At 46.6% G+C, this 27,852-nt stretch overlaps 9 protein-coding genes across 9 annotated transcripts; 6 read left to right on the top strand and 3 right to left on the bottom strand.

The window, feature by feature from the left end:
• EV420DRAFT_1480098 (uncharacterized protein) lies at positions 1-1,281 on the top strand (the record flags this gene model as incomplete). The annotated part of the gene is made up of 6 exons (XM_060469642.1): positions 1-59; positions 93-164; positions 486-625; positions 688-712; positions 1,149-1,221; positions 1,255-1,281. The coding sequence occupies 6 exons, from the start codon at positions 1-3 to the stop codon at positions 1,279-1,281; spliced, it is 396 nt and encodes a 131-aa protein (XP_060330207.1).
• A 3,076-nt stretch (positions 1,282-4,357) lies between these two features.
• EV420DRAFT_400887 (uncharacterized protein) lies at positions 4,358-5,229 on the bottom strand. The gene is made up of 2 exons (XM_060481977.1): positions 5,084-5,229; positions 4,358-5,030 (listed from the first exon to the last, which is right to left on the bottom strand). Exons 1-2 carry the CDS (start codon positions 5,102-5,104, stop codon positions 4,617-4,619), a joined length of 435 nt encoding a protein of 144 aa, XP_060330206.1. The 5' UTR covers positions 5,105-5,229; the 3' UTR covers positions 4,358-4,616.
• A 1,729-nt stretch (positions 5,230-6,958) lies between these two features.
• Positions 6,959-8,272, top strand: EV420DRAFT_1480097 (uncharacterized protein; the record flags this gene model as incomplete). The annotated part of the gene is given in 8 exon segments (XM_060469641.1): positions 6,959-6,975; positions 7,026-7,068; positions 7,220-7,276; positions 7,400-7,477; positions 7,572-7,636; positions 7,748-7,767; positions 8,015-8,146; positions 8,166-8,272. The coding sequence occupies 8 exon segments, from the start codon at positions 6,959-6,961 to the stop codon at positions 8,270-8,272; spliced, it is 519 nt and encodes a 172-aa protein (XP_060330205.1).
• Positions 8,273-10,165: 1,893 nt separating this feature from the next.
• EV420DRAFT_1545245 (uncharacterized protein) lies at positions 10,166-11,258 on the top strand (the record flags this gene model as incomplete). Its single annotated transcript, XM_060473263.1, has 6 exons — positions 10,166-10,283; positions 10,356-10,582; positions 10,639-10,681; positions 10,739-10,899; positions 10,955-10,977; positions 11,026-11,258. Coding segments are annotated over 5 exons (543 nt in total), but the record flags the coding sequence as incomplete, so codon positions are not given.
• Positions 11,259-11,650: 392 nt separating this feature from the next.
• On the bottom strand, positions 11,651-13,231 carry EV420DRAFT_1480096 (uncharacterized protein; the record flags this gene model as incomplete). Its single annotated transcript, XM_060469640.1, has 7 exons — positions 11,651-11,670; positions 11,737-11,771; positions 11,796-12,040; positions 12,145-12,193; positions 12,377-12,495; positions 12,524-12,930; positions 13,186-13,231. The coding sequence occupies 7 exons, from the start codon at positions 13,229-13,231 to the stop codon at positions 11,651-11,653; spliced, it is 921 nt and encodes a 306-aa protein (XP_060330203.1).
• Positions 13,232-13,404: 173 nt separating this feature from the next.
• Positions 13,405-15,108, top strand: EV420DRAFT_1748277 (uncharacterized protein; the record flags this gene model as incomplete). Its single annotated transcript, XM_060480229.1, has 7 exons — positions 13,405-13,848; positions 13,900-13,959; positions 14,156-14,198; positions 14,254-14,365; positions 14,415-14,523; positions 14,602-14,723; positions 14,918-15,108. Exons 1-7 carry the CDS (start codon positions 13,712-13,714, stop codon positions 15,106-15,108), a joined length of 774 nt encoding a protein of 257 aa, XP_060330202.1. The 5' UTR covers positions 13,405-13,711.
• Positions 15,109-20,452: 5,344 nt separating this feature from the next.
• EV420DRAFT_400471 (uncharacterized protein) lies at positions 20,453-21,285 on the top strand. The gene is made up of 4 exons (XM_060481976.1): positions 20,453-20,703; positions 20,752-20,794; positions 20,848-21,009; positions 21,063-21,285. The coding sequence occupies exons 1-4, from the start codon at positions 20,602-20,604 to the stop codon at positions 21,230-21,232; spliced, it is 477 nt and encodes a 158-aa protein (XP_060330201.1). The 5' UTR covers positions 20,453-20,601; the 3' UTR covers positions 21,233-21,285.
• Positions 21,286-24,523: 3,238 nt separating this feature from the next.
• On the top strand, positions 24,524-25,558 carry EV420DRAFT_1545228 (uncharacterized protein; the record flags this gene model as incomplete). The annotated part of the gene is made up of 8 exons (XM_060473262.1): positions 24,524-24,545; positions 24,599-24,701; positions 24,755-24,797; positions 24,851-24,862; positions 24,919-25,007; positions 25,061-25,083; positions 25,140-25,351; positions 25,415-25,558. Coding segments are annotated over exons 2-7 (308 nt in total), but the record flags the coding sequence as incomplete, so codon positions are not given.
• Positions 25,559-26,365: 807 nt separating this feature from the next.
• EV420DRAFT_1545226 (uncharacterized protein) lies at positions 26,366-27,648 on the bottom strand. The gene is given in 5 exon segments (XM_060473261.1): positions 26,366-27,176; positions 27,269-27,437; positions 27,491-27,570; positions 27,599-27,610; positions 27,628-27,648. 3 exon segments carry the CDS (start codon positions 27,559-27,561, stop codon positions 26,772-26,774), a joined length of 645 nt encoding a protein of 214 aa, XP_060330199.1. The 5' UTR covers positions 27,562-27,570; positions 27,599-27,610; positions 27,628-27,648; the 3' UTR covers positions 26,366-26,771.
• Between the last annotated feature and the right edge of the window lie 204 nt (positions 27,649-27,852).

Below are 27,852 nucleotides of genomic sequence, written 5' to 3'. Positions count from 1 at the left end.
ATGGATCTGCCAAAATCCAGAGATGTGAGCACGAGGCGAGGAGTGATGATCGAAGCAAGGTAGGATTAATTAGGAATGATGTATGTCATTAGGGAATATAATGGATTCCGGCTCGGGTTCATGAGGAGACCTGAGTGGTCCGGTTTGCGAAATAAAGGAAATCAGTAAGCACGAAGCAATTACTGAGGGAAGTAGCCGGTAGGCGTGGAGCAATTACTGATATAGAAAGCCCATAAGCACGAAGCTATTACGGGCCGTGGGTGAAGGCAAGCGCTAAGCGTAACCTTTGGGTTGGTGTCAGAAAGCGCTAGGCGTATCCATCGAGTTGTTCAGCAAGCGCTAGGCGTAGCTGAGGGTTCACGCAGTGAAGGTGTCCTGAAAGTAGTAGATTAGTAAAAGCTTTCTAATACAATGTTACCTACGAGTTTATATACTAAGGAAAGGTTTGAGTCATTATTATTCTATAATGTTCCATAATATTCTAGTATCAATACGAAGAATAGAGAAAGTAACAGAAAGTACGAGCGAGTCAGTTTTAAGACCGAGAAGGCCGAGTATAGACATGTGTTGACTCATGCACCGAATCAACGGATACCCAATATCCAGAACAGCAGACAAGCAGGTGGTTTGTGGTTCGCAGGATGGAAGAGACTAAACTTGCAGTTGGATTGCTCACACCGGATCTAGAAAAGGAGCTCAATACCAGGATTAGGTAAATTATCAGTCGTACAATTTCTTCAGGCTGATATTGCGGTCAGTAAATGTGAAGAAGTCGAACAATGAAAGGCGTACAAGGTTGATAGCATGGCCACATTGGAGGTAGATATTCCAGACACTATATAATGATCAGAGTAGATCATCCAGTGGTAAGAATTTCCTCACTGGCGACAGCGACACATTGTGCACAGGTGGATGGATTGAAGATAAGACTATAATGCGAGGTTGAGAGATAGCTAAGAAGATGGGGGATGCTATAGATGATGCCCTTTTTATAAACCAACACTAGCCAGCTTTTGAAATCTAGGTATATTTGAGTGAGACTTATGGCAAATACACCGTATCAGAAAGCAGGGAGTGTGTAAAGCCCATAACAACTCACTGTAGAGTAGTAATACAATAGCCTACTCAGCGTAAATTGTTATTGGTAGCTACTGGGTAGATCAAGATAGCGGCACAATTGAAACTATCGAAAAGTTACTCCACCGTGATGCGGGTCTTGAAGTGAGCCGACGAATCATAATTCTGCTTGTTCAGGTCAGCAGGGACAATCAGATATACTGATTTTGAGGTGGCTGAATAAATACTGGCGCAATGACATCAAATAAGCGTGCTCAGTCTGTGAAAGATGATTCACATATGCAGCCATTCTTGCTGATATTAGTAAAAACAAGAGTGAAGGAACCAAGAACAAACTTGGCAAGCCACGTACACAGCAGAACATGAATGAATCGGCGAAAAGGCAGAGACCTCATCGGTCCAAAAACAGATAAAGTGCGAAAGATAGGACCATCAGAATGGATTTTCATCCAAACTACGGGCCAGATATGCCTTGAGCTGGAAAAATAATGATCAAGCGGCGTCCGTCGGGACTGGAACTGGGGCACCTTTTTTAATTTGTACTAGTGCAGCTCCGCTTGAACGTCGCTTGTCCCTTTGGTCATATATGCATGATCCTCATCTCAAGATTAGTAGGTATCCTTACCAAAGCTTTAATTCACGGTTGCTTAGGTAGCAGTGGAGAGACGGGTGTAATGATTATCAAGAGCTGCTAGATTAGGCTCAATAAGCAACCCCTGTTGTTCGTGTTTACAGGATCTTTTCAGCTACCCAGGATCTCCTAAGATTCAATAGGCACCTGTTCGTTTCCATGTATAATAGCTCTCCTTAACAACAAGTAAGTGCCAAAGGGCAGAATGATCAAGCAATCTTGAAAACTTCTTGCAAGTTCTGAGCCATTCAAACTCGACAGTGTCTCAAGAAAGAATATCACCAGGACCGGCTGGTGCTGGTGCTGTGGTGTTACCTGCACTAGATCCCAGTAAAGAACAGCCGGATCCACAGCCCTGACATGGCAAGCCATGCGCTGTTAGGCCGATGGTTTTTTTTCGCGTCCCTCGTAAGATCCGATCTGACCGATCACACAGGAATAAAAATATCGCAGTAAAAGTTTTTGCGCACCTAGGTTGGAGATAAGAGGCATCTAGGCTTGTCTGAAAGCTACCTTAATGGTCAGACACGATGTTATACATGAGAAAATAAGGTTCGTTTGTCCAGAATTCAGAAACAATCAAATAATACAAAGAAAGTCGGAGGCGTGATACAATTACTGTAGCCATGAACAAATCATTTCGTCCTACAGGGGGACCCAGATATTTGGGTCTCTGATTTCGTCTCACTTCTGATAGACCCGTTACAGCAGGTTAAGTGTTGTTCTCGCCACGAAATATGTAGCCTGAGCAACTGCTTCCCTGATTTATATGTCATGGTTCGCCGTTCAGTAGCTGACACCAGCAATGATATACCTAGAGTCCATGATATAGCATCTCCTCTTGATCTCCTCATCGTATAAATTGCGCTCTTCGCGCTCTCTAACAGATGATAGCGGACGAGCAAAGACAAGACTAGATTCCGATGGCAGTGATAATTTGCAGACTCAATCATAGTTTCCGTTTGTATGCCGACTCATGAGACTTGGATAGTGAGTGGCATAACACGGGAAAATACGTGCCTTGTAAGAGGTAGAGGTATCACTGCTGAAGCCAGTACATTTTCTCTGCAGAAAAACAAGACCTCAAAATGTTGTGACATTTCATTTGAACTTCTAATAGTAAAAATGAGTTCACAAAAATGAGTTGAAAGATGAGATAATTTCCGTACTCTTTTAAGTGAAGGAAAGAACAGGAGAAACAGAATGAAAAGACGTCTCCTGCGGTCAGAACAAAGGAAACCGCCTTTCATTCGGAGAAAAGAAGTTGTTTTCCGATACGTGAAAGGAGCACCAAATAGGACAAATTTTTCATTTCGTTTTCCGTATCCCATTTTTGTGGCATACAAAGGAAACGGAAAGTCACGACATTTTTAGAATACCTTTTTCCGTCCTGAAAAAGAACCGACCCCAGCGGTGTATGACATGTGTTTGTGCGAGTCCGTGCCAAACGGGTGAATGAACAACCTTCTGAGAATGTTTGGCTCCTTGACACCTTGAGATTGTATACATGGGCCCTGACGGGCCCCAGGTACTTTAAACAAGACGCATTCATTCATTTTTTTGACACCTTCGAGTTGACAGGCTAAGAGCCGACCTAGCACTAAGCCTACTGCATCCTGAGAAGACGATGTGGGGCGAGGGCATTCGAAACGGGCTATGAAGGAGATGCTGTCCAATTGGACTAACGCGGACAAGGTTGAGCTGAACACAAGGAAATGATGTAGATAGGCATACGAGACGAATGGTCTTTGGAGACCGGTAACAATTGGCGGTCCAACAGCACACTTGTAGGCACTGGCATGATGGTTCACAGATAGGTACAAACAGGCTGCTCTTCCTCGACTGCAAGCCCAGGAAGAAGGGCGGCTTAAGGGAATCAGAAGCGTCGACTACCATGCTGAAGAGGGAGAGTTGGTGGGAAGAGGACAAACCCAAAGGAGGGGCATTGCGTTTTATCGAGGAAAATTGTTGCATAGTTCTGGCATTGTAGGCTACACTGCAGGGGAGGGTCGACATAACTAGTGTCGAAGATGTGCCAGCCGCATCTGGCAATCCAGCAATCGGACTATAGTTGAAGCCACGCGAGAATCTTCGCGTCTCTTCTCCTCGAGTCGTTCGTTCCTCTGCTCACTCAGCAATGAGTCAGACATGGACACTGGTAGGTAGTAGTATGTTCTGGAAGTACTTACCTTGTAGTATATATACCGGGGATCTCAGTCCCCAATACACATTGCTTAACAACTTCCTAACACAATCTCTCCCAAACGGTTGAGGAGTCTCTCAGTTTACCACTGCGCTTACCACCTTCATTACACTCTATTTTACAACAACTAGTGAGGCACATATTGTTGGGAACGTGTATGATATCCGTAGCTACACCCGCGACTATCACTACCGATTCCTCATTCTCTCTATCGAACCTAGCGATACGGTTCCATTGTCCGTCATTTTATCTGCGATTCTCTCTTCATCTCCTCTGACTAGTGGTACTGAGGCAGGAGCGGATGCGCTTTTGGTACATCCTGGAGGCCAGTTCTAAATGAGATGCGCAGCCTGCGAGAAAAACTCCATTGCGCACCCTATTTTTCTAGCATCGCACCATTACGAGACCGGCGCGCTACAGCTTCGAACGCAGTTCCATCGTGGCGATGAGTATCTTCGACGAAGTCTTTTGTGTATGCTTTGGTGGCGATATAGTGTCTGATTGATTCAAGAGAATCGTCACTCTGCAGAAGGAACGGTCCTGGATAACGCCCCTGATTCGTCGACCTCCCAAATGCCCATCGACCAGCATGTTGAAAAGGACAAGGTAAAACGAGATCAAACTGCTGATTGCTGGAAGCCTAAAGACAAGTCGGACCTGTTGCCTGCAGGAAGAAGGACGACTGGACGGGATCAGAGGTGCCTACTACCACGCTGAAGAGGATGGGTAAGGGACCCAAAAAGAAGGCATGTTTATTGAGATAGTCCGTGAGACGATAGCCCCGGTAGACGTCTTGGATGACGGTCCGGTCCGGTAACAGAATCTGTAGCATCGACTAATTATTCGAGAAGACCGGAAACAGAATATGCCCGTACCTCGTTCGTGAGGTAAACGCGCTACCGATTTGTAACACGAATGATGGTGTTGCCCAACAGAACTTTCTCGAGATAATGGTCTCCATTTTGTGTTGACTGGTATGTTTACTCGGTTATTCGAATCACATTGACAAAGACGTGGTACGAGGAGGCAAAATGCATGCCAAGACCGGGTTGCGTAGATTGTAGAAGCGGAAGAGCTGACTGTAAGCAACAAGAAGTGTGCTCTTAGGTACCATCGTACCTAGAAACAAGTCTCGATATTTGTCATCTGCTAGAGAAGAAATGGTTACGCACCCGTTTCACTCCTTCCAACATTGAACTCTTGCACGTATGGGCCACAACGCGATGAAATTGGTCACACTATCCCTACAGACCATCGAACGACCCCAGAGGGTGACAATTGGTAGTATCGTCGACAACGTCCTTCAAGTATTATCAAGTATTCATCCTAAGTGCAGTGTCTACGTCGTCCATGAGATTCATCCTGGAGAAAGAAAAGCAACGCACCGAACTTGCCACACAGGCTTCTGGGCACCCGATTTTGCAGAAGAATGTATGACGATCCAACAGCAAAGAAAAGGCAAGGCAAGATTCCATCGAAGATCGAGGTGCTCAGGGAAAGAAAACCGGGGTGACGGCGGTTCTTTGTCGTCGTTTTTGCACGTGCCTTAGCAGGTCTTGGCAGGGTCCCTGCACGTATGCATCATTAGTAGTTGGGAGAGGCTAAAATTGTGGCCTTTACCTTTCTTCCGTAAAGATGGCTCGGTTTTCGAGCGCAAGGAAACAGCAAATATCCTGCGCAAACGCGAACGCACTGATTACCTTGGAAGGCTAGTCGCAAGCTCAAAAATTCAAATTGGTGGATAGGGAATCAATATCGGGCCGAGGCCCGAGCCTCCTCGCTGTTTGTTCATTCAAACTGATCCTCATGTTTAAATTATCAAAAATGACCCCGGAGCCTAATGGTCCTGGTGACTTTACTTGGTTTTATTGTCAACTGTTCTTTCTCTTGCATCACATAAAGAATTGTGCTCCCTTTTGGCTTTTAAGTTCCATCTTTCATCCAGAGACACCGAATCGCTTTTGCGAAGTCGCCGTTGGCTACTAGGCTTCTCCTTTTGCTCCTGCCAACCTCTGGTATTCTTTGCTTCTGGTAACTCGCCATGTCTTTCTTCTCTTTCTATATATTTTAGTGATCAACCAAAACAGCGACGTAAAGATTTCCAAGTGTAAGCACTAGCAAGCGTTGAAAAGATGCATCGGCACTTAGTCCTAAGCGGGTTGCCATTAAGGACCTCAATTAAGGACCTGAACGGCGTCGGTCTTCATGTGAACGCCTGGGTGGACCAATCAACAACCTTGATTTCCGGCTGTATCCTTCCAACTCCGTCATTCAGAGCTTCAGGCGGCCACGTTGGGGCTTACATCACATAACCGGAAAGGTCCATGAACAGGCAAAGTGCCTCCGAGTCAGTGCACTCAATTGTAGAAACAGTTCGCATTTCAATCTCTCTTGCGGGCCTCTCAAATTTCATGATAGGTTGGTCCGAAATAATACCGAATTGACGTCTTCGTGTCAATCTTTCTTATGAAAGCGTCTTCTAGCTGCTCGAGAAACGGCGTACCATTGTGATTTTTCTATTTCCAGCAGGCGATAACTGTATTCTCACTTCTTCAAGGCGTATTCAAAGCTAGGACATAGCCACCAATTTTTCTAAATAAGGTCAAAGTCCCGGAAGATGTTGCACTTCAATAATTCTCTCCTCCATACGTTGGCATCTCCCATTGAATATGGATCGACCGTGGTCGAAACAGGTACCATTATTCGATGCAGCCCTCTGAGTGTTGATTGATTGATCTTTTTACTTGAATATAAGTGTCACCTCTCTTATTTTTATCTCAATAATCATTTTTCAGTGTGAAGCTGTAATGAGGCACTCCGACTTCTGGTCTCTCTGTGACCAACGAATACGGCAAACTCCCTGCTCCTCTGTTGATACCGCTTATTTCTATGAAAATTGGCATCCATGGGCTCGACTGAATACATCAATAAATCGCTGGTCTTGGTTTATAAAACGAGTATACATTGTTACTTATCCTCCATCTTTCCAGCTATTTTTCAAATCTGTACTACATCCTTATCTTTTTGTCACCTGCCCATACTTCACAATGTGCCGCCGTCGCCAGTGAGCATATCCTCACTGTTGCATCTACTCTGCTCACCAGTCCCGTACAGAGTCAGGAACGTCTACCTTCGATGCGGTCATACCGTCAATCTTGTACGTTCTTTGTATTCCGACGTACCGGCCTCTACTGAGTGTCATTAAATTAGCTCGAAGAAATTGTTCGATAACCAATACCTGTTAAACATTCACCTCTCATTTAGCACCATTTCTAGATCCGATGTGAGCAGACTACCTGCAAGTTCAGTGTGTTCCACCCCGCGAGCTGCAAGCCGCCGGCTTGTCTGCGGACCTGTTGGCAATAGTATGTTTGTGTCGACTCTCGCTACTGTTACTAACCAATGTATTTCAGTCTTCGCTACCCTGAGCAATATTGTACGACGACAGTTCAAATATTTCCGTCCCTTACCACTAACATTCCCGATAGCTCCCAACATCAACTCTTACTGTCCCTCCTGTTACCAGGGAAAGTAATGCCAAGGCTGCCGTTGAACGTAAATTGCAAGTATCAGCTCGGCCGCCTAATTTGTCCGTAACGTCGAGTATACGGTCCTGTTAACGGATTGATAATTAAATAACATCATGATTATGGTCTGCAGGTATGGAACCACTTCTCGTACCTGATCGACGTCAATCCCGGGCTCGATCGTATTTGTGATCGAGGGTATTAGTGGTGTTTACACTTCACTCGTGTCAATAGCTTGCACGACGTCCAGAGTGGCCGAGTTAAGGTCACGATAACACCCAGCGCGATTCTGACATTCAATTGATTTAGGAACAGTCCAGCATGCCAATGTAAGAGTCATACCTACGTTAGGAAGTCCGAGGCGCTGCGATGGTCATAATACAGCTTGCTTGAAGGAGTGCCGACCGTAATTTATCAATATTAAGTCACCCACCAGTCGGCCAACTTCACAGGTTCGAACTGAAGTTCGCTCCGAAACGGTGAATAAACATTTGTGCTAAAGGTCTCATGCGAGCTGGTAACTTCTCCGCAGAATTCATTATCCGTGATGTAATTCCTATGTATGTGATGGTGTAGCCATGACCGACAAACCGTTCAGAAGCACGGGTGGTTCGGGGAAAGGGAGCGAAAAAGTTGATTATTGCGCTAGAGAAGGCGGGTTTGAGAGCTGCCGTTCCGATGGATATAAATCCACACCCCAAAGAGGGGGTACGTTGTATCTATATAGTCCAGGAGACGACGGCACCAGTTTCGGATGACGGATACGGAGAGACGCCATCGCGTTTCACGGCGGCACTGAGAGGGCTTCGGCATAGACAGAGACAGCATCTATAATATCGTTTCGTCAATTCGTGATGCATAGCCGGGGACCAAAAAAATCACGTACCACAGGATGGCATCGCCTGAACAGACCTTATTTGTTGACCTTGATGGTGATACAGACATGGCAGTTTAAAGAAACTAGTGCTGGTATCTGTATACGGCGTGTCGGAAATGTTCACAAACAGTAGCGACATCTCTGAAGGTATTCCATCCCGGCTGAAGTATGGAAGGAGACACCTTGTTGGATGCATGTCGTATTCCTGTATGGCCTTTCCAAGTCACAACACGGTGTAGGTAGATGTCGGCGAAGCAAAGAGAGATATTACTATCCGAAGAATAGACAGATGAGATGAGCTGCTGCCACGAGGTTGAGAAAGGAAACGAAGTTCATCAACGCAGGTATTCTGGTCTATCCAGTTAGCATGCTGTCTCCCCGCCACATTCCCCATTGTCGGGGTCATCAACACGACTTTGTGTTCTATCTAGCCTGTTCGCAGTTCAGAAATTGCTTCGATGAAGAACTTCTGGGATATCTTGTTCTTGATACTACACAGCTGTGCTATGCTGTATATATGTCAATACGTTTCTGCAACACAAGAGAAGAGTAACTCACTTTAGCACAGGGAACAAATCGTGATTCGATGCTCTGACCACTGCAGAATATGCTACAGCTTCTGTGCAAGGGTCCACAGCGATGTTTGTTGGGTGTACTGGTGGAAGAATGAACTTTATTTATTTAATCATGTTTGAATCTCGGAGTAGCTCGGATCGCGGGTGTCCGAGTCCGGTTATCTTCGGTCCGGGTATCCCGAAACCAAACTGGGCACGATCAACGTGACTTCACACTCTTTCTTTCTTTCTTTCTCCGTCGCGGTCCTGGGGAACAGCTCTTCTTCTAGTCCATACATCTTGGGCATGATCTCCGAGGTCTGCATTTTTGAAACTGGCATCTTCCTTGTTTTGCGTATGTCATTACGCACCACAGTTACCCAACAGCTACCCGGTCAAGGATTTCCTCTCTCAGATTTCTGCTATCGGCCCAGCCCACCCGCGAAAGCACGGAAAAGAATGAGACTGTTGCGGTATCTTCGATCTACCCTGAACCCTACAGTATTCGAGGATGAGCACCGCTAAAACCGTAACATTGCTTTTCTGCCGTCTTGGCTGAAATATTCACCAGGTAGAGTTAGGTGCGCGTCAGTTGAATCTCGGTTGCCCTGTGCGATACGAATATGAGAGCAGTATCCGCACAATGCCACGGGAAGTAAGTAGGACTTCTGCGCGCTCCTCAGTCCAGCAATCCCCTCTCAAAGTTGTTGTCTGTCTGGGTGTGTGCTACCACTGCTACTTTTTTCAGCCGCGGGCTTAGCCGTGTGTTCCTTCCCATACTTTACTGCCCAACATCAAGACAGCTAACTTCTCTTTCTATAGATGTCTGGTTAACTAACAAAATAGTGGCAGATATTTTTCTGGACTCCGGGGATCAATTTCGTTGTCGGATGACCAGCCATTTCCGTGCATAGCCCTTATGATGAGACATCTTTGTTCATCCTTCTAAATCTACTTAAGCATCAACTGGGCGGTACCTATTGTTCCTGATACAGAACTTTCCACGACGGACATGAATTCATTACCCAGATCTGCGTCCCGAAACACACAAGAGAGATAGAGCGTTGATTCCGGCCAGACGACTCTGGAGTTTTATTTTGATTTGACTTTTCGGGGAGGCGCAAAACCACAGGTTTTACCACGACACGCTGAACCGAAATCTTTCCCCCTGGTTCTTTTAGGAACACATGGCCAGGTTCTCAGGAAAACGCACGCTGTCACATGGATTATGTTCTCAGCTATTGATGCCGTTCGTATTCCCTGATCTTTGGGCTGTTTTTCAAGCTATCCAGCCAAGAGTCGATGTACTGGACAATATCAAGACAATAATAACACTCACACTGGCCGTCATAGAATGTCATAAAGCGTCATCTTGAATGGTTGGAGTTAAATCTACAGCATTTTGAGTTGTTAAGTGCGGTTTCTTCCTGTGTCGTTTCGGCGGAACGCTTACTGACTCATGGAGTGATGTCTTTGATGGATTCAGGGTCGGAGATGCGCTCCCTGCTCTTCCGCCATTACGGCTTCCTTTGGCCATAATCAAAGACGTGAGCGGTCTCAACTCCCCATAAATTAATATACTATCGTCCTGGGTTTATAAAGAGGATACCGTCTCTTGTGTCCTCCATCTTCTCTCAGCTACTTTCAACCTCGTCCTACAGTTCTATCCCTTTGCTCGATCCACAGCCAGTACGCAATGTGCCGCCGCCGTCAGTGAGTATATTGTCACTTCTACATCTCCCTAGTCTCGACTCATCTCTTCTACGCAGAATTAGGAATGTTTACCTCCGATGCGACCACGCTATCACCCTCGTATGTCCTTTCTACTTCATTGTCCCGACCTTTATTAACTACCGTGATTTTAATTAGCCTGAAGAAATCGTACGACGACTACCAGACGAAATTATTTATCACAATCTTTACATCTAATACCTTTCCTAGATTCGATGCGAGGAGGTTAACTGCAGGTTCAGTCTCTTCCATCCTGCGAGATGCAAGCCACCGCGTTGTCTGCATACCTGTTGGCAATAGTACGTCTCTGTATTGGCTTACCCTAGTCATCTTCGTCTCAACTCAATTTCCCAGCCTTCGCTTTCCGGAGCAGTACTGCACGTCATATATTTCTTAGTTTGTCATGATGCTAACATCTATGATAGCGCCCCACATTAACGGATATTGCCCCTCCTGTGACCAGGCGATGCAATACTGAGGCTAAGACTACTGAACGAAGATTTCTGCCATGTTTACCACTATTCTTACGTAGGGTGGCATTGACAGACTCAGATACTAAACTAGTTCGACTCGAGCCTTGTAGTTATTTTGACCTATAAAGTAGTAGATTTCACGATTTGAATTTTATTCCAATAAAGTGTTTGATGATCCGTGGTCCCGCGCTGTGTACTTGATGACGATTTACACGACCCTGATCGACACCGATCAAGGAGTCGATCAGATCGTATCGCACCCGTCTCAGATGAGGCACGCACTCTACTGGTGGAATGACTCAGTAACGCACTTATCCTACCGACAACTGCCTGAGAGATACCCAGCCCTTGACATGGACCCTTATGATTGAACTAGCTTTCAGGCCCGTAAGCCCGACTAGGTGTAGAGGTCTACCAAGCAATAATTTTTACTGGATGGCAAGGCTTCACAGGACACGGATCTACCCTTACGAAATACCGTGTTTGTTGTATTATGATGTTATTGAGAATAGCACAGGCCATGGCCGTACGTATTGCTGTCGAATGTTATGAACAATGGTTGATTGATATGGTCGACCTAGGTCTTAAGAACAGTATCTATCATAGGTACGATCGCATCATCCTAACAGGACCAAGGATCGAAAACTAGGACAGCTCACTCACTTGTCAGTTCCATCTTCACCTTGGCACACCACAACCTACAACGCGGGGATTAGTGTTACGCGGGGGTCGTGTGGTCCGGGTCCTGTGTACTGATAGCCTGAGGGCCGAGATGCTTGGTCTCGGCAGTGTGAAAACGAACGTCCAGACTCCAGATCTCAAGTCTTCTGTCAGATTTTTGAATCTTCTGGTAAAAAGTATCCATATCCCAACTTGTGATGTACCCTGTCAGATTCGAACTGAGGTCATTTGCCACAAGCGCAAATAAACAACTCTGGATACCATTTAGCCACCAATGGATAGTAATCTAATACAGACGAGACAACAAATCCGATACTTAGCATGATCGAATCGTTACAGATAGAGGTCAGCTTTTCAAAACGTTTGGATCAGTAAAATACCGCGCCTAACCTGAATGGCTAAACGCGTTTCATCTGAGTTCGCGGTTCGATGGAGATACCTAATTTGTTGAGGATGCCATTAAGTATCAGTGTGCGATGTGCGTAGGTAGAATTTGTTACGATCTTTTGTTTCCATGCCTGTCACTAGACTAGGGACTGGATACCGCAGGTAAGGGAGTGGTAGTGATTCGACGTTCCTCGCCTACAAAATCTTTTCATACGGCTTGAAATTCTCCAGGTACCTTCCCCACCTACCGTCATTCCAAGTGACGATATCTTTCCACTCCTCACTCTCCTCCCCGACCATTCTCCTCGTGAACCGCAAAAACGCGCAAATCACCGTGTCCGCGAAGCACGGTTCCTTTCCCATAACAAAGTCACCCTCGAACCACTTGTTCATTTTCCCAAAATTCTCCTTCGCGCTTGCCCGTAGCTTCTCTCGCTCCTCCCCCTTCGGCACCTCCGTGCTGAGAGCTCCGCTTAGCCTCGTTTTTCAAGTAATATAACGCCGTCGCGTCGTTCGTTCTTCTCGTTATTCCCCAGGCGAAGAATGGCCGAAAAGGAGCAAAAATGCCGATTACTGCGTCGGAGAAGGCGAGCTGGAGGGGCATAGTCCCAGGGAGGATGAGTATAGGCCCGAAGGAGGGGTATGTCTTGTCCAGATAGGCGGCTATAGCGACAGAGTCGGAGACGACGGCGCCCGTAGAATCATCTTGGATGATCGGGATGGTGTAGAAGGGGGAGACACCATCGGACTTCGTGCTGGTGGGGGCGGAGCCAATTCTTTTGGCGAGAGCTTCGACGTCGGGTAGCTCGACGTAGACAGTTTGGTAGGGCAGGTTCTTGAGGTTTAGGGCATACCTAACATCGACCGGTTAGTTTCTGAACGCGACTGCGCTGAGAAATACCCTTACCTAGTCCGCTAGGTCATCATAGTTCCCGGGGAATCAGTTTCCTTGGTCGGAAGGTCGTAAAGAGTAATCATGCTGGAACTGTGTAGGAAACATCATTTAGTTTGGATCTTATACATGAAAGTTGTGGGGAGGCTTACTAAATGAATCATCTAAATCGGACGAAAGGCTGTACAGAGTAGTCATGCGAATCTATGACTGTAACGAATGCCATTCAACTTGAGTGTATACATACAATATTTCAGCAGAGGCTTACTAATTAACGGGCATGAATCATCAAGCGGGTTCGGTCTTTGTCATTTCCACGAAGTTACTGCGGAAATATGATCGTGGCCGCTTATTTTTTGATATGGGAGTCCACGCCGCCCAAGACCGCGAAGGATAAAAGCGCGCGCATTTGCTGTTCAGATGATATACATCACGGATTGGCTGACTACTCTCCCGTTCTACTAGGGGAAACGCATGAAGCAAATTCTGAATAAATATACAACCAAACTTACGAGATATTTTGGCTACGATGCGCAGCAGATTAATGATATAGGTAGAGAGACACAGAGGACGGTCCAGTAGAGTCTGCAAGTGGGAACTATATTGGAGTGATGGTGATGACGTAGAAGTAAGTGGCGTGTTGGCATTTGCCGGGACTCGTCTTTTCCTTCCACCATCATGGCGGTTACAGCGGCGCGACCAAGGCAACCTGGCGATGTCAAGATCAAATTTCACGGACACTGCGATGCTATTCTTACCCTTCGGCGCGTCGATACGAGGAGATATCTTTTTGTGAAGGACGTGAAGCACAGTAGGTATGCTATCTTTTTTCTCCCTAGTCTTCAGCGATAACCTCGGTCACCAAGGATTTGGAACGGGATTGAGCATCTTTACAAATACCTAGTCCTTTGCATAACTTGGTATTGGTGTGTTCATACAATTCTAGCTGCATACATGCATTGTCATTTTCAATGTAGAGCCGCTCATTCGGTTTCCGAGCCAACGAAACATCCCTATTGGAGTAGCTATCCAATGAGTCGGACTGAATCCTACAAATGTGGTGGGACCCCCTCTCTCTGCTATATCTCAACCATTGACGCGGACGATTGAAGCCGGTTCCAGCTATTGGTCTAACAAGAACGTTGCAGACCATCGATTCCTGTGGGTCCGTGCCAATATTTCTAGCATATACGTACCCTAACCTTTCCTTTTTTTATAAGGCTGCCATCGTTACTCAATCTACCTATGAATACCCCTGTTGTAACGGAAAGCAGCTGGGCATATTCCGTTCGGGGGGCGCCGAAGGCTTTATGATGACTGAGACAGAGCACTGTGCGTTATGCTTTCACGTCCATGACCCTCAAACCTAATTGTGCAAAAGATCTCTTAAAGGGACACCTCGCTCCACCGCGCTCTCAGCTCCCAATGCTGGTGAATATGGCTCGCTATGGAACCCGTCTGATCTATATAGCGTCGGGTGATCCCAGGCTGTACGTTTTCACGTCATTGTTCTCCATGTTAGCAAGCTTATTGTCGCTACGTAGTTCACCGTTCCCATCCCCATTTAGTTATCACAACTTTATGATCATACGTCATGATGCTAAGTCAGGTTTGAACCGGCCTGAAGAAAAGCGTATCCGGGATTTACCAGACGTCTCCTCGACGATTCTACCTTCGCACTTGTCTACGTGTGGGTGACGCCGTCGAGAGGTCGATGCACTGATATCAAGGCTTGAGGTAAGCACATCCACGCGTCGTCAAGCAAGGCCGTGTTGACTATTTGAGTGTCTTATAAAGGACATCTGCACGAACTCACATCAGATAAAAAATTCTTGGAACGAAACCGATGACGTCCATTGCCTACCTCCGCTGCATTTTGAGAAGACGTTGTCGTCACGTCACATTTCCACGTCAAGATGTCGGTGAGGATAGAGCACTGGCAGGATCGTGCTATGGACCACGACGGACCTGACCGCCCAGGTTTCTGCTGGTCGACGCTGCCGAAGAGCGAGGAGAGTGTGCACATACGAAATGTGTATGGACCTGTGCTGGGATCGGATTGCCGTAATGAATGATGCGACACATATCGAGGTACTAGGGTGAAAATACATATCCCAGCGTTGACATAATTCGCGAGTGGGATCACGCAGAGACGTAGGAGAGAATTAGTGATAGCATAGTTGTTAGGTCCTTGTCGGGCCCGCTGGTGGCTTTGCCGTTACAATTGAATGCAAAACCGGGATGCAAGTTATCCCAAGAGTAGAGTCTTTGAATAAAACCCATTTGCAAGAAGTGAGAGAATAGAGCTATGATATAGAGTTACCACACCGAAAGCGTGGAAGCGACGAGAAGCTAGGGATGTGAAAGGCGAATAAAAAACAGGTCAAGGTTTCGGGAATAAGGCGTGTTGTGGGGTATAAGACAGAGGCTATGCTTCCGCGATAACGAGAGGCGACGGTCATGTCTGTTTTGAGGAATAAGTCTAATCCTTGAGACCCTTTTTTCTTTGAACTTACCGACGTCGGTATAGCAAGCAGACAATGGGCTATTGAGAAGGGTGACATTGAGGTACCTTGTTCGTAGCCACCTGTATTAGCCATGATATTCGTCGCCTGCAAGGATAGAGTGGAGACGTATCCATTTCCACTGTATGTATGCTCTCCCTAATACACCGATACACTCCAAAAGGCCCATTCATGTTCCCAAGGCTCTTTTTGTTCGCGGCTTGTCGTCCTCGGAGCTTTGACTCCAGCCAGCTTCGTTTACTGCCTCACCGACATTCGCCTTCAGTGGTTATGCCTGCAGAGGGGGAACTTTGAATACTACATTAGCCCAGGAAAAGGCGAATTGGGGTCATCGTGCTGGCCGGTGTGAGCAAGGACAATGGTCCACATCCAACCAAGAAATGATACGAGCCGTCCTAAGGCCGGCGAACTGCGTTTTGGACCAATATGTATAGGAAGGCGCAACAACAGAGTCACGTCACTTGCGAGTCGGAAGGAACTGCTGGCATTGAGGGTGTAAATAGCAATTGCGCCTGGGCTCTTAGCCGATTTTCGCCTGTATTAGCTATGAGAATCGTCACTGGTGAGGATGAAGAGGAGACGTACCAGTTCCCACTAAATGTATGCTCCTGCTATACGATACTCTTCGGCGTACTTCGTCATCTTTTAGGCTCTCTTTCACCGTTCTCCACAGCTTATCACCCTCCAGCTTCGATACAGCCAGCTTAGTCCCCAGCGATTACACCATCGCGTCGTTCGGCCGCAGGGAGGACAAGGCATACAAAAAGGCGAAGCGGCGGTAGACTAGTCGCAACTCTGCTAGAACCGGCGAAATTGTTGCAAGCTCCTTGCATTTTAGTTTATGCTGCAGGCGAGGGTTGATATAACTGGTGAAGCGCATGTTGTCTGTCGTTTTCTCTGCGATTCGCTCATCTCCTCTGATTGGCAACACCGAGACAAGGAACGGCCACTGATGAGTGTGCATTTGGTACATCCTAGAAGTAAGTTCTGAATGAGATTCGCTGTCTGCGAGAAAAACACGATCGCGCACCCTTTCCCTATTTTTTCGGGCATCCAGGACCTGCGTGTATGCGCCATTACGAGACCGTCGGGCTACAGCTTCGAGCGAAGCCCCACCATGGCGAATCTCGATGAGTAGTATCGTCAATGAGGTTTTTTGCGTTGACTTTGGTAGTAACATAGTGTCTGCATTATTCATGAGATTCCGCACTCTCTGCAGAAGGATCCTAGGTAACGCACCTGGTTCACCACTAGTAGGTGGGTGAAGCTATAATTGCGAGCTTTAATTTTCTTCGGTAAAGATGGCTCGGTTTTCGAGCGCAAGGACACAGCAAATATCATGAGCAAACGCGAACACAATTGCCTCGAAGGTCAGTCGCAAGTTGAACTCAAATTCAAATTGGTGCATAAGGAATCAATATAGGGCCGAATCCCGACCTTCGGCCTGGAAACCGGCAGCTTCCGCTAAGGTAATAGATTATCCATGCGACGTAGCTGATTATGACGATGGGGTTGTGCCTCTTGCAGGACTGAGGAGTGGTGGGTGTACTGCAGTGCGTCGTCGTAGATACCAGGTCTGTCAAGGGAGATACTAATGTCCAACATTCGGTTCCGATAATAATCCACTTTGCCCAATTGTGCATAATTATGACGGACGAAGCCATATGACACATCTTGAGCATCAGCGAGTGGTAAAGCAGAACCGATGGCTAGCGATAGCCGTAAGATTGGGAAACAAAGGAAAAAGAAAGACGATATACGCACGCTTGTGCAAGTCCTCCCAGCTAACATCCTACCCCCCCTGCTTCCTTCTTCTGCTTGGAGGTCATCGACACCAGTTGTTTTCCAGAGACTCGATGTCACCTATGCCAGCGTCCATCTAGCCTGTTGGTTTTCTGCTTCGACGGGGTACCTCTGGTCTAGGTCGTGCATGGCATCATGCATCCTGCACTGTGTACAGCATTATGAACAAGTTTCTAACACGTACGAAAAGGACAATGCTTACCCGAACACAAGCTCTTCATCCTTTTATGAAGCTTTCTAGTTATGATCGCCGCTCGCGGCTCATGCATTCAAATCACCGTGTCGATTAAACATGATTCCCTCCCTACGACGAAATATACCTCGACAACGTTCTCTTTGATTCACCAAGCTGGGTTTAGGCTCGGGGACATTAATCGCAGAGCACGAATGTACCGTCTAACGCAAGTTTCTGTTACAGCGGTTCGAGCACCGGCAATTTCCAGAGCCATACTAAAGCAATTTTCCCAACTCGCAGAGTATACAGTACACCATTGAGAAACAGCTCTGAGAATTTCGTCGGCAGCTAGTCAGGAGGCGTCGGGAAAGCAGAGAAGTATACGCCTGTTTGGCTGAAGCTTTGGTTTGTGGCCGTTACCGCCTTTGGACCGCCTGTCTTTTACTTCGCGTATGCAACGGCACATTTCACTTTATCTGCTCTTTGTCCTTACGATGGTCTACACCGACATACGCCCAGCGTCTTCGTCAACGATACAGTCGTGACTCTACAACCTGCTCTATGCTGAACCCCATCTTCGTGGTCCCAGTTTGTTACGAGCACGATGCTGACGCATCACCTGCAGCTCGTCGACCTTGCCAGCATACTCCAAGATACAGAGCCTTGTAGCACGGTGGAACGTCGTATAAGGCGAGACCTCTCGCTTGCTCCGCTGGCTTTGAATCTAGGGGAGAAAAGGGCTACCATATGCACCACAGCAACAGCAACTCATGGGCAAATTGGCATATTTCCGGTGTGAGGCCGAGGAAAATGGTGGTACATAGGTTAGGGTGAAGACGCTGCAGAAATCCAGGCTGAAGAAAGTCAGGTTAATTCACAATCGTTGGTCGCTGTCGAAGGTACGCTCACTTCCCTTTATCTATGCACCTAAGCTTGATTCATCCACAGATCAGTCGACTTCGTGCTAAGATACTCATATACCATATACCCTTGAATCCTTCAAAAAACAGCACGGAGAATCGCCCTACTTTCCTGCTTTCGAATGCATTGTGGGGAATACGTGCCTGTTGAGAAGCAGATATCATCGTACTGGCCTGTAGAAAGTCTTGGCTGGACAGCGGATACCATGGTTGCGGTATGCAACTTTCTAATGATAAACATCATTAACGAGAAAGAAGTCACGAAGGCTTGCAAAGATGAACTTTTTTGCACCTGCGCCAAAAAAATGCGCCGGGTGACCGGCTAGGCCCGGTCTGAGCTGGGATTCCAATCTCACACCAAAACAACGCCGCGTCTTTTCTCCTTGTTGAGCATTTCGTCACTCCGCTGCACAACTGCATGGATTCGTCTTCTCGCCGTCGTTCTCGCCTGATTAATTATAACTGATATACCTTCCTCGCAAAGCTTCCCGGATCCCTGTCCATCCTTTGATTGGCTAGGCCTGTGCTTCGACTTTCGTTGTTCGTATTTCATACTGGTTTCCTCGTCATTCTTCGTCAGTCTATGGCTCCGTGATCCGACAGTCTATCGGCTCAGTGAGAAACCGTTTTTATATGAGGCTATGGGGGCTGCAGTCCAGAACTTCAAACTTCAAGTTCAGCTTCGATAGATTTACCAGGCTCGATGAGGGAGGATCGGTGATCCCTCAAAGTCGGAGGCTGGTATCGAACTTTGATTCGGAGATTGCGTGTCTGCGTAGTGTGCTCAAATTCCCAGGCTTTCTTATCACCGCGGACATTGAAATCTAGAAGAAGTGTTTACCTGGTCCTCAGGATCAGTATTCATCGGGTCATCCTTTTCTATGCGACCCTTCGCTCTGTGATACTTCGCCTTTTGTTTAGTGTTTTAATGCTCGTCCAGGAGTAAGCCGCGAGCCAGAAGCGAAAGTAATACTCAACGGGTGCCTGTTCTCGACAAAATCAAAGATCAACAGCTGTATTCGCCTGCGACACCAACCTGGCGATCTCTCGTAACTTACAAACCACCGGAACGAAGATTTCTTCCTTCTCTTCACGTACCTATCACAAAATGTTCCTATTCTCGGCGGGAACCGTCATTACGGTATCCCCCAATAGTATACGGGGCTCGAGCTGACGATTGCTATGAAGTCGAACCTGTTCCTGTGTTGCTGATGGGGATCACGCGTAGTGTTCCTTATTGTGACGGCACTTCCCTGGGACGGGCTATGCGAAAAGCACGAACAAAAAAGAATCAGCTATCCTGACGCTTGCACCCCAAAAGGGCCGGGGCTCCCTCGCAAGGCTGTTTGGTTACACTAGCTGATGTCCTTCTACGCTTTGCGCAATCCCCACCAGTATTTATATGTTTTTAAAACCTTGACTCTCGCACTTGCTCGATTCTGTTCTTCCCCAACCCGACAAAAATGGACCATCATCGGTCTTCGGCTGTCATTTCGACCAACCTTTGAGGCAAGGTTGGCGTTTGGGTCGTTTTCGACAGTTTGAGCGTCTTTATGAACTAGGTTTCTGCGAGCTTGACGCGGTTATATTTATGGCTCCGCCGGCTAACTTGGTGATCTCAGAACCTCTCTGCGCACCTTTGAAGGTCCCAATGCTCGGTAGATAACGAATTCCGATGTTTCATTTACCTGATACAGCAAAATTTCTTCATTACCAGGCCTACGGAAGCGGCTGTAAGCTTTCAGTCCGGTTTTCTGATTCCGTGACTGACCCCTACGCCCAGATGAGTCAAAGTGTGTAGGTTACTCCATCGAAAATCACGGCGATAAGTCATTTCTGACTTCATGACGACGTTCTAATTTTTGCTATCCTTGTTTGTCTAGTAGCAGCTAGTCTCGGAACCCACTTGTAATCCAACTAGCTACACTATGGCTTTCAGTCGTCTGGTGTCATTCATGACCCACCCACGGTGCAGTGAACTAGCCATACCCCGAACTGCGATACTGCGATAGGTCAATCGCTTTCTGGTATAATCTTCCTTCCGGTCGCAGGGTTTACAGACAAATCTAGCCTGTTCATATATGGAATCACTCGAAGAAAATCTCCGCTGCCGGTCTTGCCAGTTTATTAACAGGAAGGTCTTTTATGTTGTCCTTCATCCTCCTACTACCTGTCAACATCAGCTTGACATCCCTTCTTCACTTTCGTCACTTTTCCTACTCGTTCCACGATGTGCCGCCGTCGCCAGTAAGCTACACCTTACCGTTACATCCATTCACAATAACTTTTTCGCAGAGTCAGGAATGTCTACACCCGATGTGGACACGCTGTCAACCTGGTATGCTTTTCTACGTCTGACACATCCACCTCCACTGATCGTCATTACCTTAGCCCGAAGAAATTGTATAACGATTACTACGCGTGCAATATTGCGACATTCCTCTCATATTTACCACTGTTTTAGATTTCGTGCGAGGAGTCTACCTGCAAGTTTAGTCTTTTCCATCCTGCGAAATGCAAACCGCCAGCTTGTCGGCAGACCTGTTGGCAATAGTATGTCTTGACTGTTCCCATCTAGTGCGGTGCGACTAACTAATATATTTCAGCTGTCGTTATCCTGAGCAGTATTGTACGACGACAGTTTAAATATTTCTGTCCTTTCCCGCTAACATTCTTGATAACCCCCCACATTGGTTCATATTGCCCTGCTTGCAATACCAAGGCTGTTGAGCCGCAGGTGAAGCATCCCTTGTACCAGCTTGCCTCCAAATCGTAACGCTGATAGTTTCATTATGTGACTAGCATTATACCTAGACACTGGCATATCCTGCATAAAAACTCGTCTCTCCGTGTCTCATCTACATCAACTGAGCCGACCGGGTTTAGAAATTTAACAGCTGGCGGTATTCATATCCCACTACTTGCTTGATATCCGGAGTAAGGGAATAAGGGTGCTCACGCATCCGATGAATATAGGACTTGGATTAAGAATCGTAAGCTACGATAGTATGCTTTACTAGAGTTACAACCTCTCTGGTCCCACTGATCAGACTATCTCAGGTTTGTAAGTGTCGGTAATCAGCTTCAGCGTTAACGTCGTGGAGACTCAAGAGAATAAAATTTGAACATAGGAAATGGTACCGACCTAATCGCACAAAAAATTACTCTGTTCATATTTAAGTGAATCTCGTTTGTGTCCGGCCCCGGGTTCTTCAATGATAGCCGGTTGTTATGTGAAGTCCAACTCGGAACGTTACTCTGAACCCGAGGACTGTGCCTCGTCCATATCGCAACTTGGGACAGATATCAAATTATTGTGAGCTCGAACCATCAAATTTCAACAGAAAAGCATATTCACACGTTCAACATATGAAGAACATCAACTCGGAGCATCCACGGTCTGTACTGGACGAACCAGGGAAGCTGGAAGATCAACCTATTTCAATTTATCAGTCCCTTGAAAAGGAATCAATCAAATTCGCATCACAGATGCTTGCGAAGGAATGATGATAAACTTCCCCAGGAGCAGATGTGGGTCGACGATTTACTTAGGGTTATAATAACCGGACTGTACCTGATCAACGTCAGGTAAGCCACTGGTCAGTGCTTCATGAGAGAGCATCGAACTCGGTAAACATTCGAGTCCCGATCATACTTACTCTTGAAAGCCGTCTTTAAAAGGCCAGTCTGATATATTGGCGCTTCGTGATACACAGCATATATTCATATCTTTTCGCAAGCTAAGTTCTAACCGACATCGCCGCATCAATTTTTTTTCTCAGGCTGCCTTCTACGCTGTCGTCAGGTCAACTTCTCTCGTTAAATGCCGGCTTGAGCGCGCGCTGGTTTTAGATGGCGTTTCAAACCACGAGGTTCGATTATGAAGGACGCTTCCATTCAAGTTGACTTCAATGCTACAAGGGCTGGATCTCAGGGACAATAACAGGGCTCGCCAATTCCCAGCCATTGAAGGGTAGTGGGGAGAAAAAAAATTCATGATGCATCAAGTACTTTGAGGCTAAGTATATAAAGGTGGGAACGGATGGAACGGATACACATTCGGTATGTCTCCGTACAGCATATGCTGCTCAATGGCAAAAAGCAAGTTACATTCAGATCTGCGGATGGTTATATCTTTTCCGTTATTCATTTCGAAGACAGTGACATAAAGAATCAAGAGCAGCTGCGACTTCAAGTTGGCTGCAGCGGAAGTTGGTAAGTGTCGCTGTGTCACCGGAACCTCTTTTCACGGTTTGTAAGCATCAGCAGATGCCGCCTGTGTCGAACTTGACTTCCTCCTTGCATGCTCCGTTGAGTACACACTCTTCTGGGATTTCCTTATACGACCCTCTGGTAGTTTATACTTCCATTCCGTTGGCTTGATTTATGTTATAACAGTTTATTTCCTCTCACTTTTTGTGATTATCTTCAGATGATCTGCTTTTCTGATCTTTTCTGATCTGTGAGCATTGCCACTTGCCGCGAAAATTGGAAGGGGCTGTCGCCCTTCTTCTAGTCACACTTAGGGTGTTCTTGCTCGTTCTGTGACTTTTCTGGGGTGAGCGCATTTTTGATGTTAAACCGCAACACCAATAGTTTTTGGTTTCGCTGTATGTCCTTGCCAGGTCTTGTGGACGAAGCTTTCTAGTAGTTATCACCGTGGCGTCAAATCAAGGAGCCTTTGCTTCCAAAAACTACCCTCTAAGAAGCTCACCGCTTCAGGTCACTGACAAAGAATGTAGAAATTTGCCTGTTATATGCGCTATGTGAACTCTGGAGTTAAGCTTACATCCTTAAGGTTAGCCTTGATACATCTGGCTCGAGATGTATTTGATGTGGGTCGAACTTTTTCTAGGGGACTGACTTGCATTGAATCGGAGGTTGTCTGTCTGCGCAGGATGCTGAGCGGTGCTACTAAAATCTCGGTATTTCTCATTGCGGGCATCAAAATTCGAAGAAGAAGAAGAGATTTACCTGATCCTCAGGCCTAGACCCTCGTATTCGCTCTACAGCAGTTTCTGCGTCCTTTGTTCTGAGTTTAACACAGCTTCGTTGGGCGGATACCACGGTCCATCCATGACAACTGGACATACGATCCAATGATGGGAACTCACGAAGTTTAATCCTGACAGCTGAAGTTATAGTCAGCCCCCAAGATGCTGGGTCGGAAATTTCTTAGGCGTTTAATGTTCTTTTAACATCCCTACCATAGGCATGCAATTTTCAGCAGTACCGATGGTGAAAATAAACCTAGATCCTAAAAGATATCATCCCGGCATTCAAGTTGATACGTCGTGCTCTCGCTTCTTGCGTAACGCTACCGTCGTAAAGGGGAAGAACATATGCCGACCACTTGTTCTCCGACGTGTTCTCTCGCCAGGCTTCTCGGTAACTCGTTTCTCTCAACAATTATAGTAATTACACGTTCACAATATCCCCCGGAAAGTCCTAAGGTGGTTGTCTAATTTCGAAGGTGAGGGCGCTTGGCCAGGAAAAGAAGAACGCCTAAATCCGGCCTCCGGGATGAACTCTCTCCGACCTTATCATTAGTGGGGGTATATGGCTGCTATATTGGTGACCTTGGAAACGCTTCTCAGCTTTTCAAGTCCCAATGTTCAATTTGTAAGCAGGCCTCGATGCTTCCGTTCTCACATCGCAATAATGCTGAAGTAAAGTTTTGTAAGTTTGTTTCCATGTGCCTATGATTTCTTAACTCATGGTCGGTTACATTTACGATCAACAAGGCATACAGTTTTTTTTATTGATTGGATCTAGAATCACAGCGGTAAGTCATCTTTGCTACGCGCACAATGTTTGAATCTTGACTCTTTGCTATGTTTACCTGCCTCGGAAGCTGTCAACTGAAACTGAGCCACCTGTAGAACCGCGCCGACTTTGAGTTATTGGGCGCCATTCATAGCCAACTCGCGACATCGTGAGGTGAGTAACTAGCTCGAATTCTGACAGTATTACTCCGACAGGTCAAGCGCCTCCTGATGTGTTAGAACAGTAAAAAAAATTCAGTATGTTAGACGCTTTCTGGTTAAATCTATCTACCGGAAATACGTAATTCCTCCCTCTTTTCCAGAGTAAGTTACTCAACGGAAGTTGGTCATTCTGACTCTTACCAGTTTATAAACAGGGCGGTGGACTATAATGTCCTTCAATTTCCTATTTGCCATACAACATCGTATTTGCACCTTTGTATTCTCTTGCCACTGTTTTATGATGTGCCGCCGTCGCCAGTGAGCTACATCTAATCATTGCATTTACTCACTCACTCAATAACTCATTTCAGAGTCCGGAATGTCTACCTTCAATGTGGCCATGCCGTCAATCTTGTATGTCCTTTATTATAACATATACGCCGCCAGTGTTGATCTCTGCCACTTAGCCTGAAATATACGTGCGGCAATGTGCTACTAGGCACTTTGCATTCTTCTCATTTAGTGCCCTTTCTAGATTCGATGCGAGGAGTCCAACTGTAAGTTCAGTATTTTCCATCCCGCAAGCTGCAAAGCCCCTGCTTGCCTTCGTACCTGTTGGCAATAGTAAGTCCGAGCTGCTTGTCGCACTTTAACTTGATGATAACCGATCTACTTAGCCATCGCTATCCTGAACAGTACTGTACGACTTGAAATACTTCAAGTTTTCTCGTTCTTTCTCGCTAACTTACTCGATAGCTCCTCACATCGATTCATATTGCCCCTCCTGCAGTTCATATCAGCAATCTCGGGGCCACTAATGTCTGGCATGCATCCAGAGCTCTCAGCTGAAGGACTTCCAAAAATTACATCTTGGTCTATCTCAATGAAACATGTATTAGCATCACGTATTGGTGACATGTTTTCTAAAAGCGTACTGGTCGGGTGTGGCCATCTCAAGCTGAGCGTGGGGAACAACTTGGTCGGTCGACAATCGGTCGAAGAAGGAGACGCCGGGACGTACTGCCCATTGACTGCCCAACGTGCCTGATTGATATCGATCGAGCCGATCGGACATATATCCTCAGGGTTGCTTGACGCCAAACTAGTCGGGCTAAGAACTATTACGGTTCTGATCTACGGTAATCTAAGAGACAGAGTATGCTTCTTAAGACTCGATAGGTTGCAGAAGTACGCTTTAGTAAACATATATAAGTCCATTAGTACTTGGGTTCGTATTGTAACCCACTCAGGATAGATTGAATTTGAAGGTAAGTGCCAACAATCAACTTCATCGTTACATTCGGAGAGTCCGATAAACGTAGGAGCAACCGTGATCTTTGCAATGCTTATTTATGATAGCCGGTTGCCGTACATTCCAAGTACATTCTGGAAAGTTGTTCTGGGCAAGGTCTTGGCGGCACTGCACCACATGGCAGCTTGAGCTAGCGCTTGAGCATCAATTCTAGATAGAAGAACTCTTGTATATATAGCATAAAGAACTTTAATAGTTAAACAGCGACGCGAATTCGGAATACCTTCCTGATCGCAACGGGTCATCCCATGCAAGGATCTGATGTTTCAATCTGAACTTGGAGAAGTGGTTATTCTATAACAACAATACCAACCGTCGGTAACCTGATACCACCGAACAACGCAAGTCCGTTGAACTTGAAGCTTGAAGCTTGGCCTCATCTATTGAAACCTGGGTCAACCTACGGTATTGGCGCTTCATGCGACGCATCACGCCCAACTTTGTTGTTTTGAATTCTTCTGCCTCCATTATCGTCGGTTTGACTTCCCTCGTTAAATACCAGCGGGGACTAAGCGCTGGTTCCTGCAGGCAGTTTTATATCACAAGTTGAAGGTTATAGTTGCGAAGGCAGCTACCATTCGTACTTCTCTGCGTAGTGCCGAGATAAATAGGCCCGTAGCTAAGGGTTAACGTGGTTACCTCCCTACCTACCTGATGCTACTAATGCTAATCCGAAATTCTCGTGTCAATTTCCCGGAAGCGAGGAGTTTTAGTTGTCTGCAGACGAGACCAATCCAGGCTCAGAGCGTGCAAGTTATTACAAAGAGGATGGCTTTCACAATATCGCACCAGATCTGAACAGCAAAACCGTTTTGTCGGAGTTCGTCATGTTCTTGACTATGTTCGTTGAGAATATGACACACTAATATGAGCTTTCCTTGCCATGCATATCACCAGGGAAAGCGAGGTGCGCGACGGAAGTTTCGAGGTGCACCGGCCCTTCTAAGGGGGATGAAACTAGACCTGAGATTCGAAGGGCAACTGGCAACGACCCTCAGAGAGAAAATCACACCGTGGTAGTCGCTAGAAAGAATCTGCAAGTGCAGCTCATTGGTATTCGTTCGCGACGTCCTTGCCTACACAATCTTTTCGTACGGCCTGAAGTTCTCCAAGTGCTTTGCCCACCTTCCCTCATTCCAAGAAATAAAGGTTTCCCACTCCTCACTCTCCTCTCCAACCATCCTCCTCATGAACCACAAAAACCCGCAAAGCACCGTATCTGCAAAACACGGTTCACTCCCCATAACAAAGTCACCCTCACTCTCTTCGAAGCATTTGTTCATCTTTGCCAGCTTCTCTTTTGTAATCGCCCACAACCTCTTCCGCTCTTTGTCCTCCGGAGCCTCCAGACTAGAAACCGAGGAAAACTTTTCTCTCATATAAATTGCCGTCCGGGCGTTCGTCTTCACCACCAAGTCCGAATAGAAGAGAGGTAACCGGAGATGGTCAAAGGCGTCACTGACTGCATCGGCGAAAGTGAGCTGTAGGGTTATCGTCCCGGTAGGCAAGAGCATGGGTCCGGAGGAAGGTATGTCTTGTCAAGATAGGCCGCTATGGCGGTAGAGTCGGAGACGACAGCGCCCGTAGAATTATCTTGGATGATGGGTATGGTGTAGAAGGGAGAGACACCGTCGGATTTCGTGCTGGCGGGGGCGGTGCCGATCCTTTTAGCGAGGGCCTCGATATCAGGTAGCTCGACGTAGACAGTCTGGTAGGGCAGATTTTTGAGGTTTATGGCATACCTAACATTGAACCGTTAGTTTCAGAACACGCCTGCAGCGGGAAATATGCGTACCTAGCGCGCCAGGTCATCATAGTTCCCGGAGCATAGGCTGCTTTGGACGGAAGGTCGTAAAAATTGATCATGCTGGTACTGTGCGGGAAACATCATTTAGTTTAGATTTTATACATAAAAGTTCTGGTGAGGCTTACTAAGTGCTAGCATGAATAATCCACCAGCATGTACAGTCTTTGTCATTTACACGAAATGAATGCGGATACATGCATCACGGTCGTTCGTTCGATATCCACGCCCACGTTGCCCACGACTGCGGAAGAGAAAAACCGCGAGTTTTTGCTGCCTATAAGATATGCATTCATGTTGGTCGACTGCTCTACCGTTTCATGGGGTAAACTTTGAATAGGAACCATTCGGCT

The sequence above is a fragment of the Desarmillaria tabescens genome (genome assembly GCF_030435595.1).
Source record: "Desarmillaria tabescens strain CCBAS 213 chromosome Unknown EV420scaffold_19, whole genome shotgun sequence".
NCBI classification, from domain to species: domain Eukaryota; kingdom Fungi; phylum Basidiomycota; class Agaricomycetes; order Agaricales; family Physalacriaceae; genus Desarmillaria; species Desarmillaria tabescens.
The sequence above is the reverse complement of the archived record's forward strand: the minus strand, read 5'-3'. Positions and strand labels throughout refer to the sequence as shown.

What these genes read in the sequence shown, in the direction of transcription:
- EV420DRAFT_400887 (XM_060481977.1), bottom strand. Translation starts at nt 5,104, where the DNA reads ATGTTGGAAGGAGTGAAACGG. An exon ending in TGTTGGAAGGAGTGAAACGG is followed by an intron (nt 5,031 to 5,083) that starts GTGCGTAACCAT and finishes ACTTGTTTCTAG; the next exon opens with GTACGATGGTACCTAAGAGC.
- EV420DRAFT_400471 (XM_060481976.1), top strand. Translation starts at nt 20,602, where the DNA reads ATGTTGTCCTTCATCCTCCTACTACCTGTCAACATCAGCTTGACATCC. An exon ending in GTGGACACGCTGTCAACCTG is followed by an intron (nt 20,795 to 20,847) that starts GTATGCTTTTCT and finishes TCATTACCTTAG; the next exon opens with CCCGAAGAAATTGTATAACG. An exon ending in CGGCAGACCTGTTGGCAATA is followed by an intron (nt 21,010 to 21,062) that starts GTATGTCTTGAC and finishes AATATATTTCAG; the next exon opens with CTGTCGTTATCCTGAGCAGT.
- EV420DRAFT_1545226 (XM_060473261.1), bottom strand. Translation starts at nt 27,561, where the DNA reads ATGATCAATTTTTACGACCTTCCGTCCAAAGCAGCCTATGCTCCGGGA. An exon ending in ATGATGACCTGGCGCGCTAG is followed by an intron (nt 27,438 to 27,490) that starts GTACGCATATTT and finishes GTTCAATGTTAG; the next exon opens with GTATGCCATAAACCTCAAAA. An exon ending in ATAATTCTACGGGCGCTGTC is followed by an intron (nt 27,177 to 27,268) that starts GTCTCCGACTCT and finishes ATAACCCTACAG; the next exon opens with CTCACTTTCGCCGATGCAGT.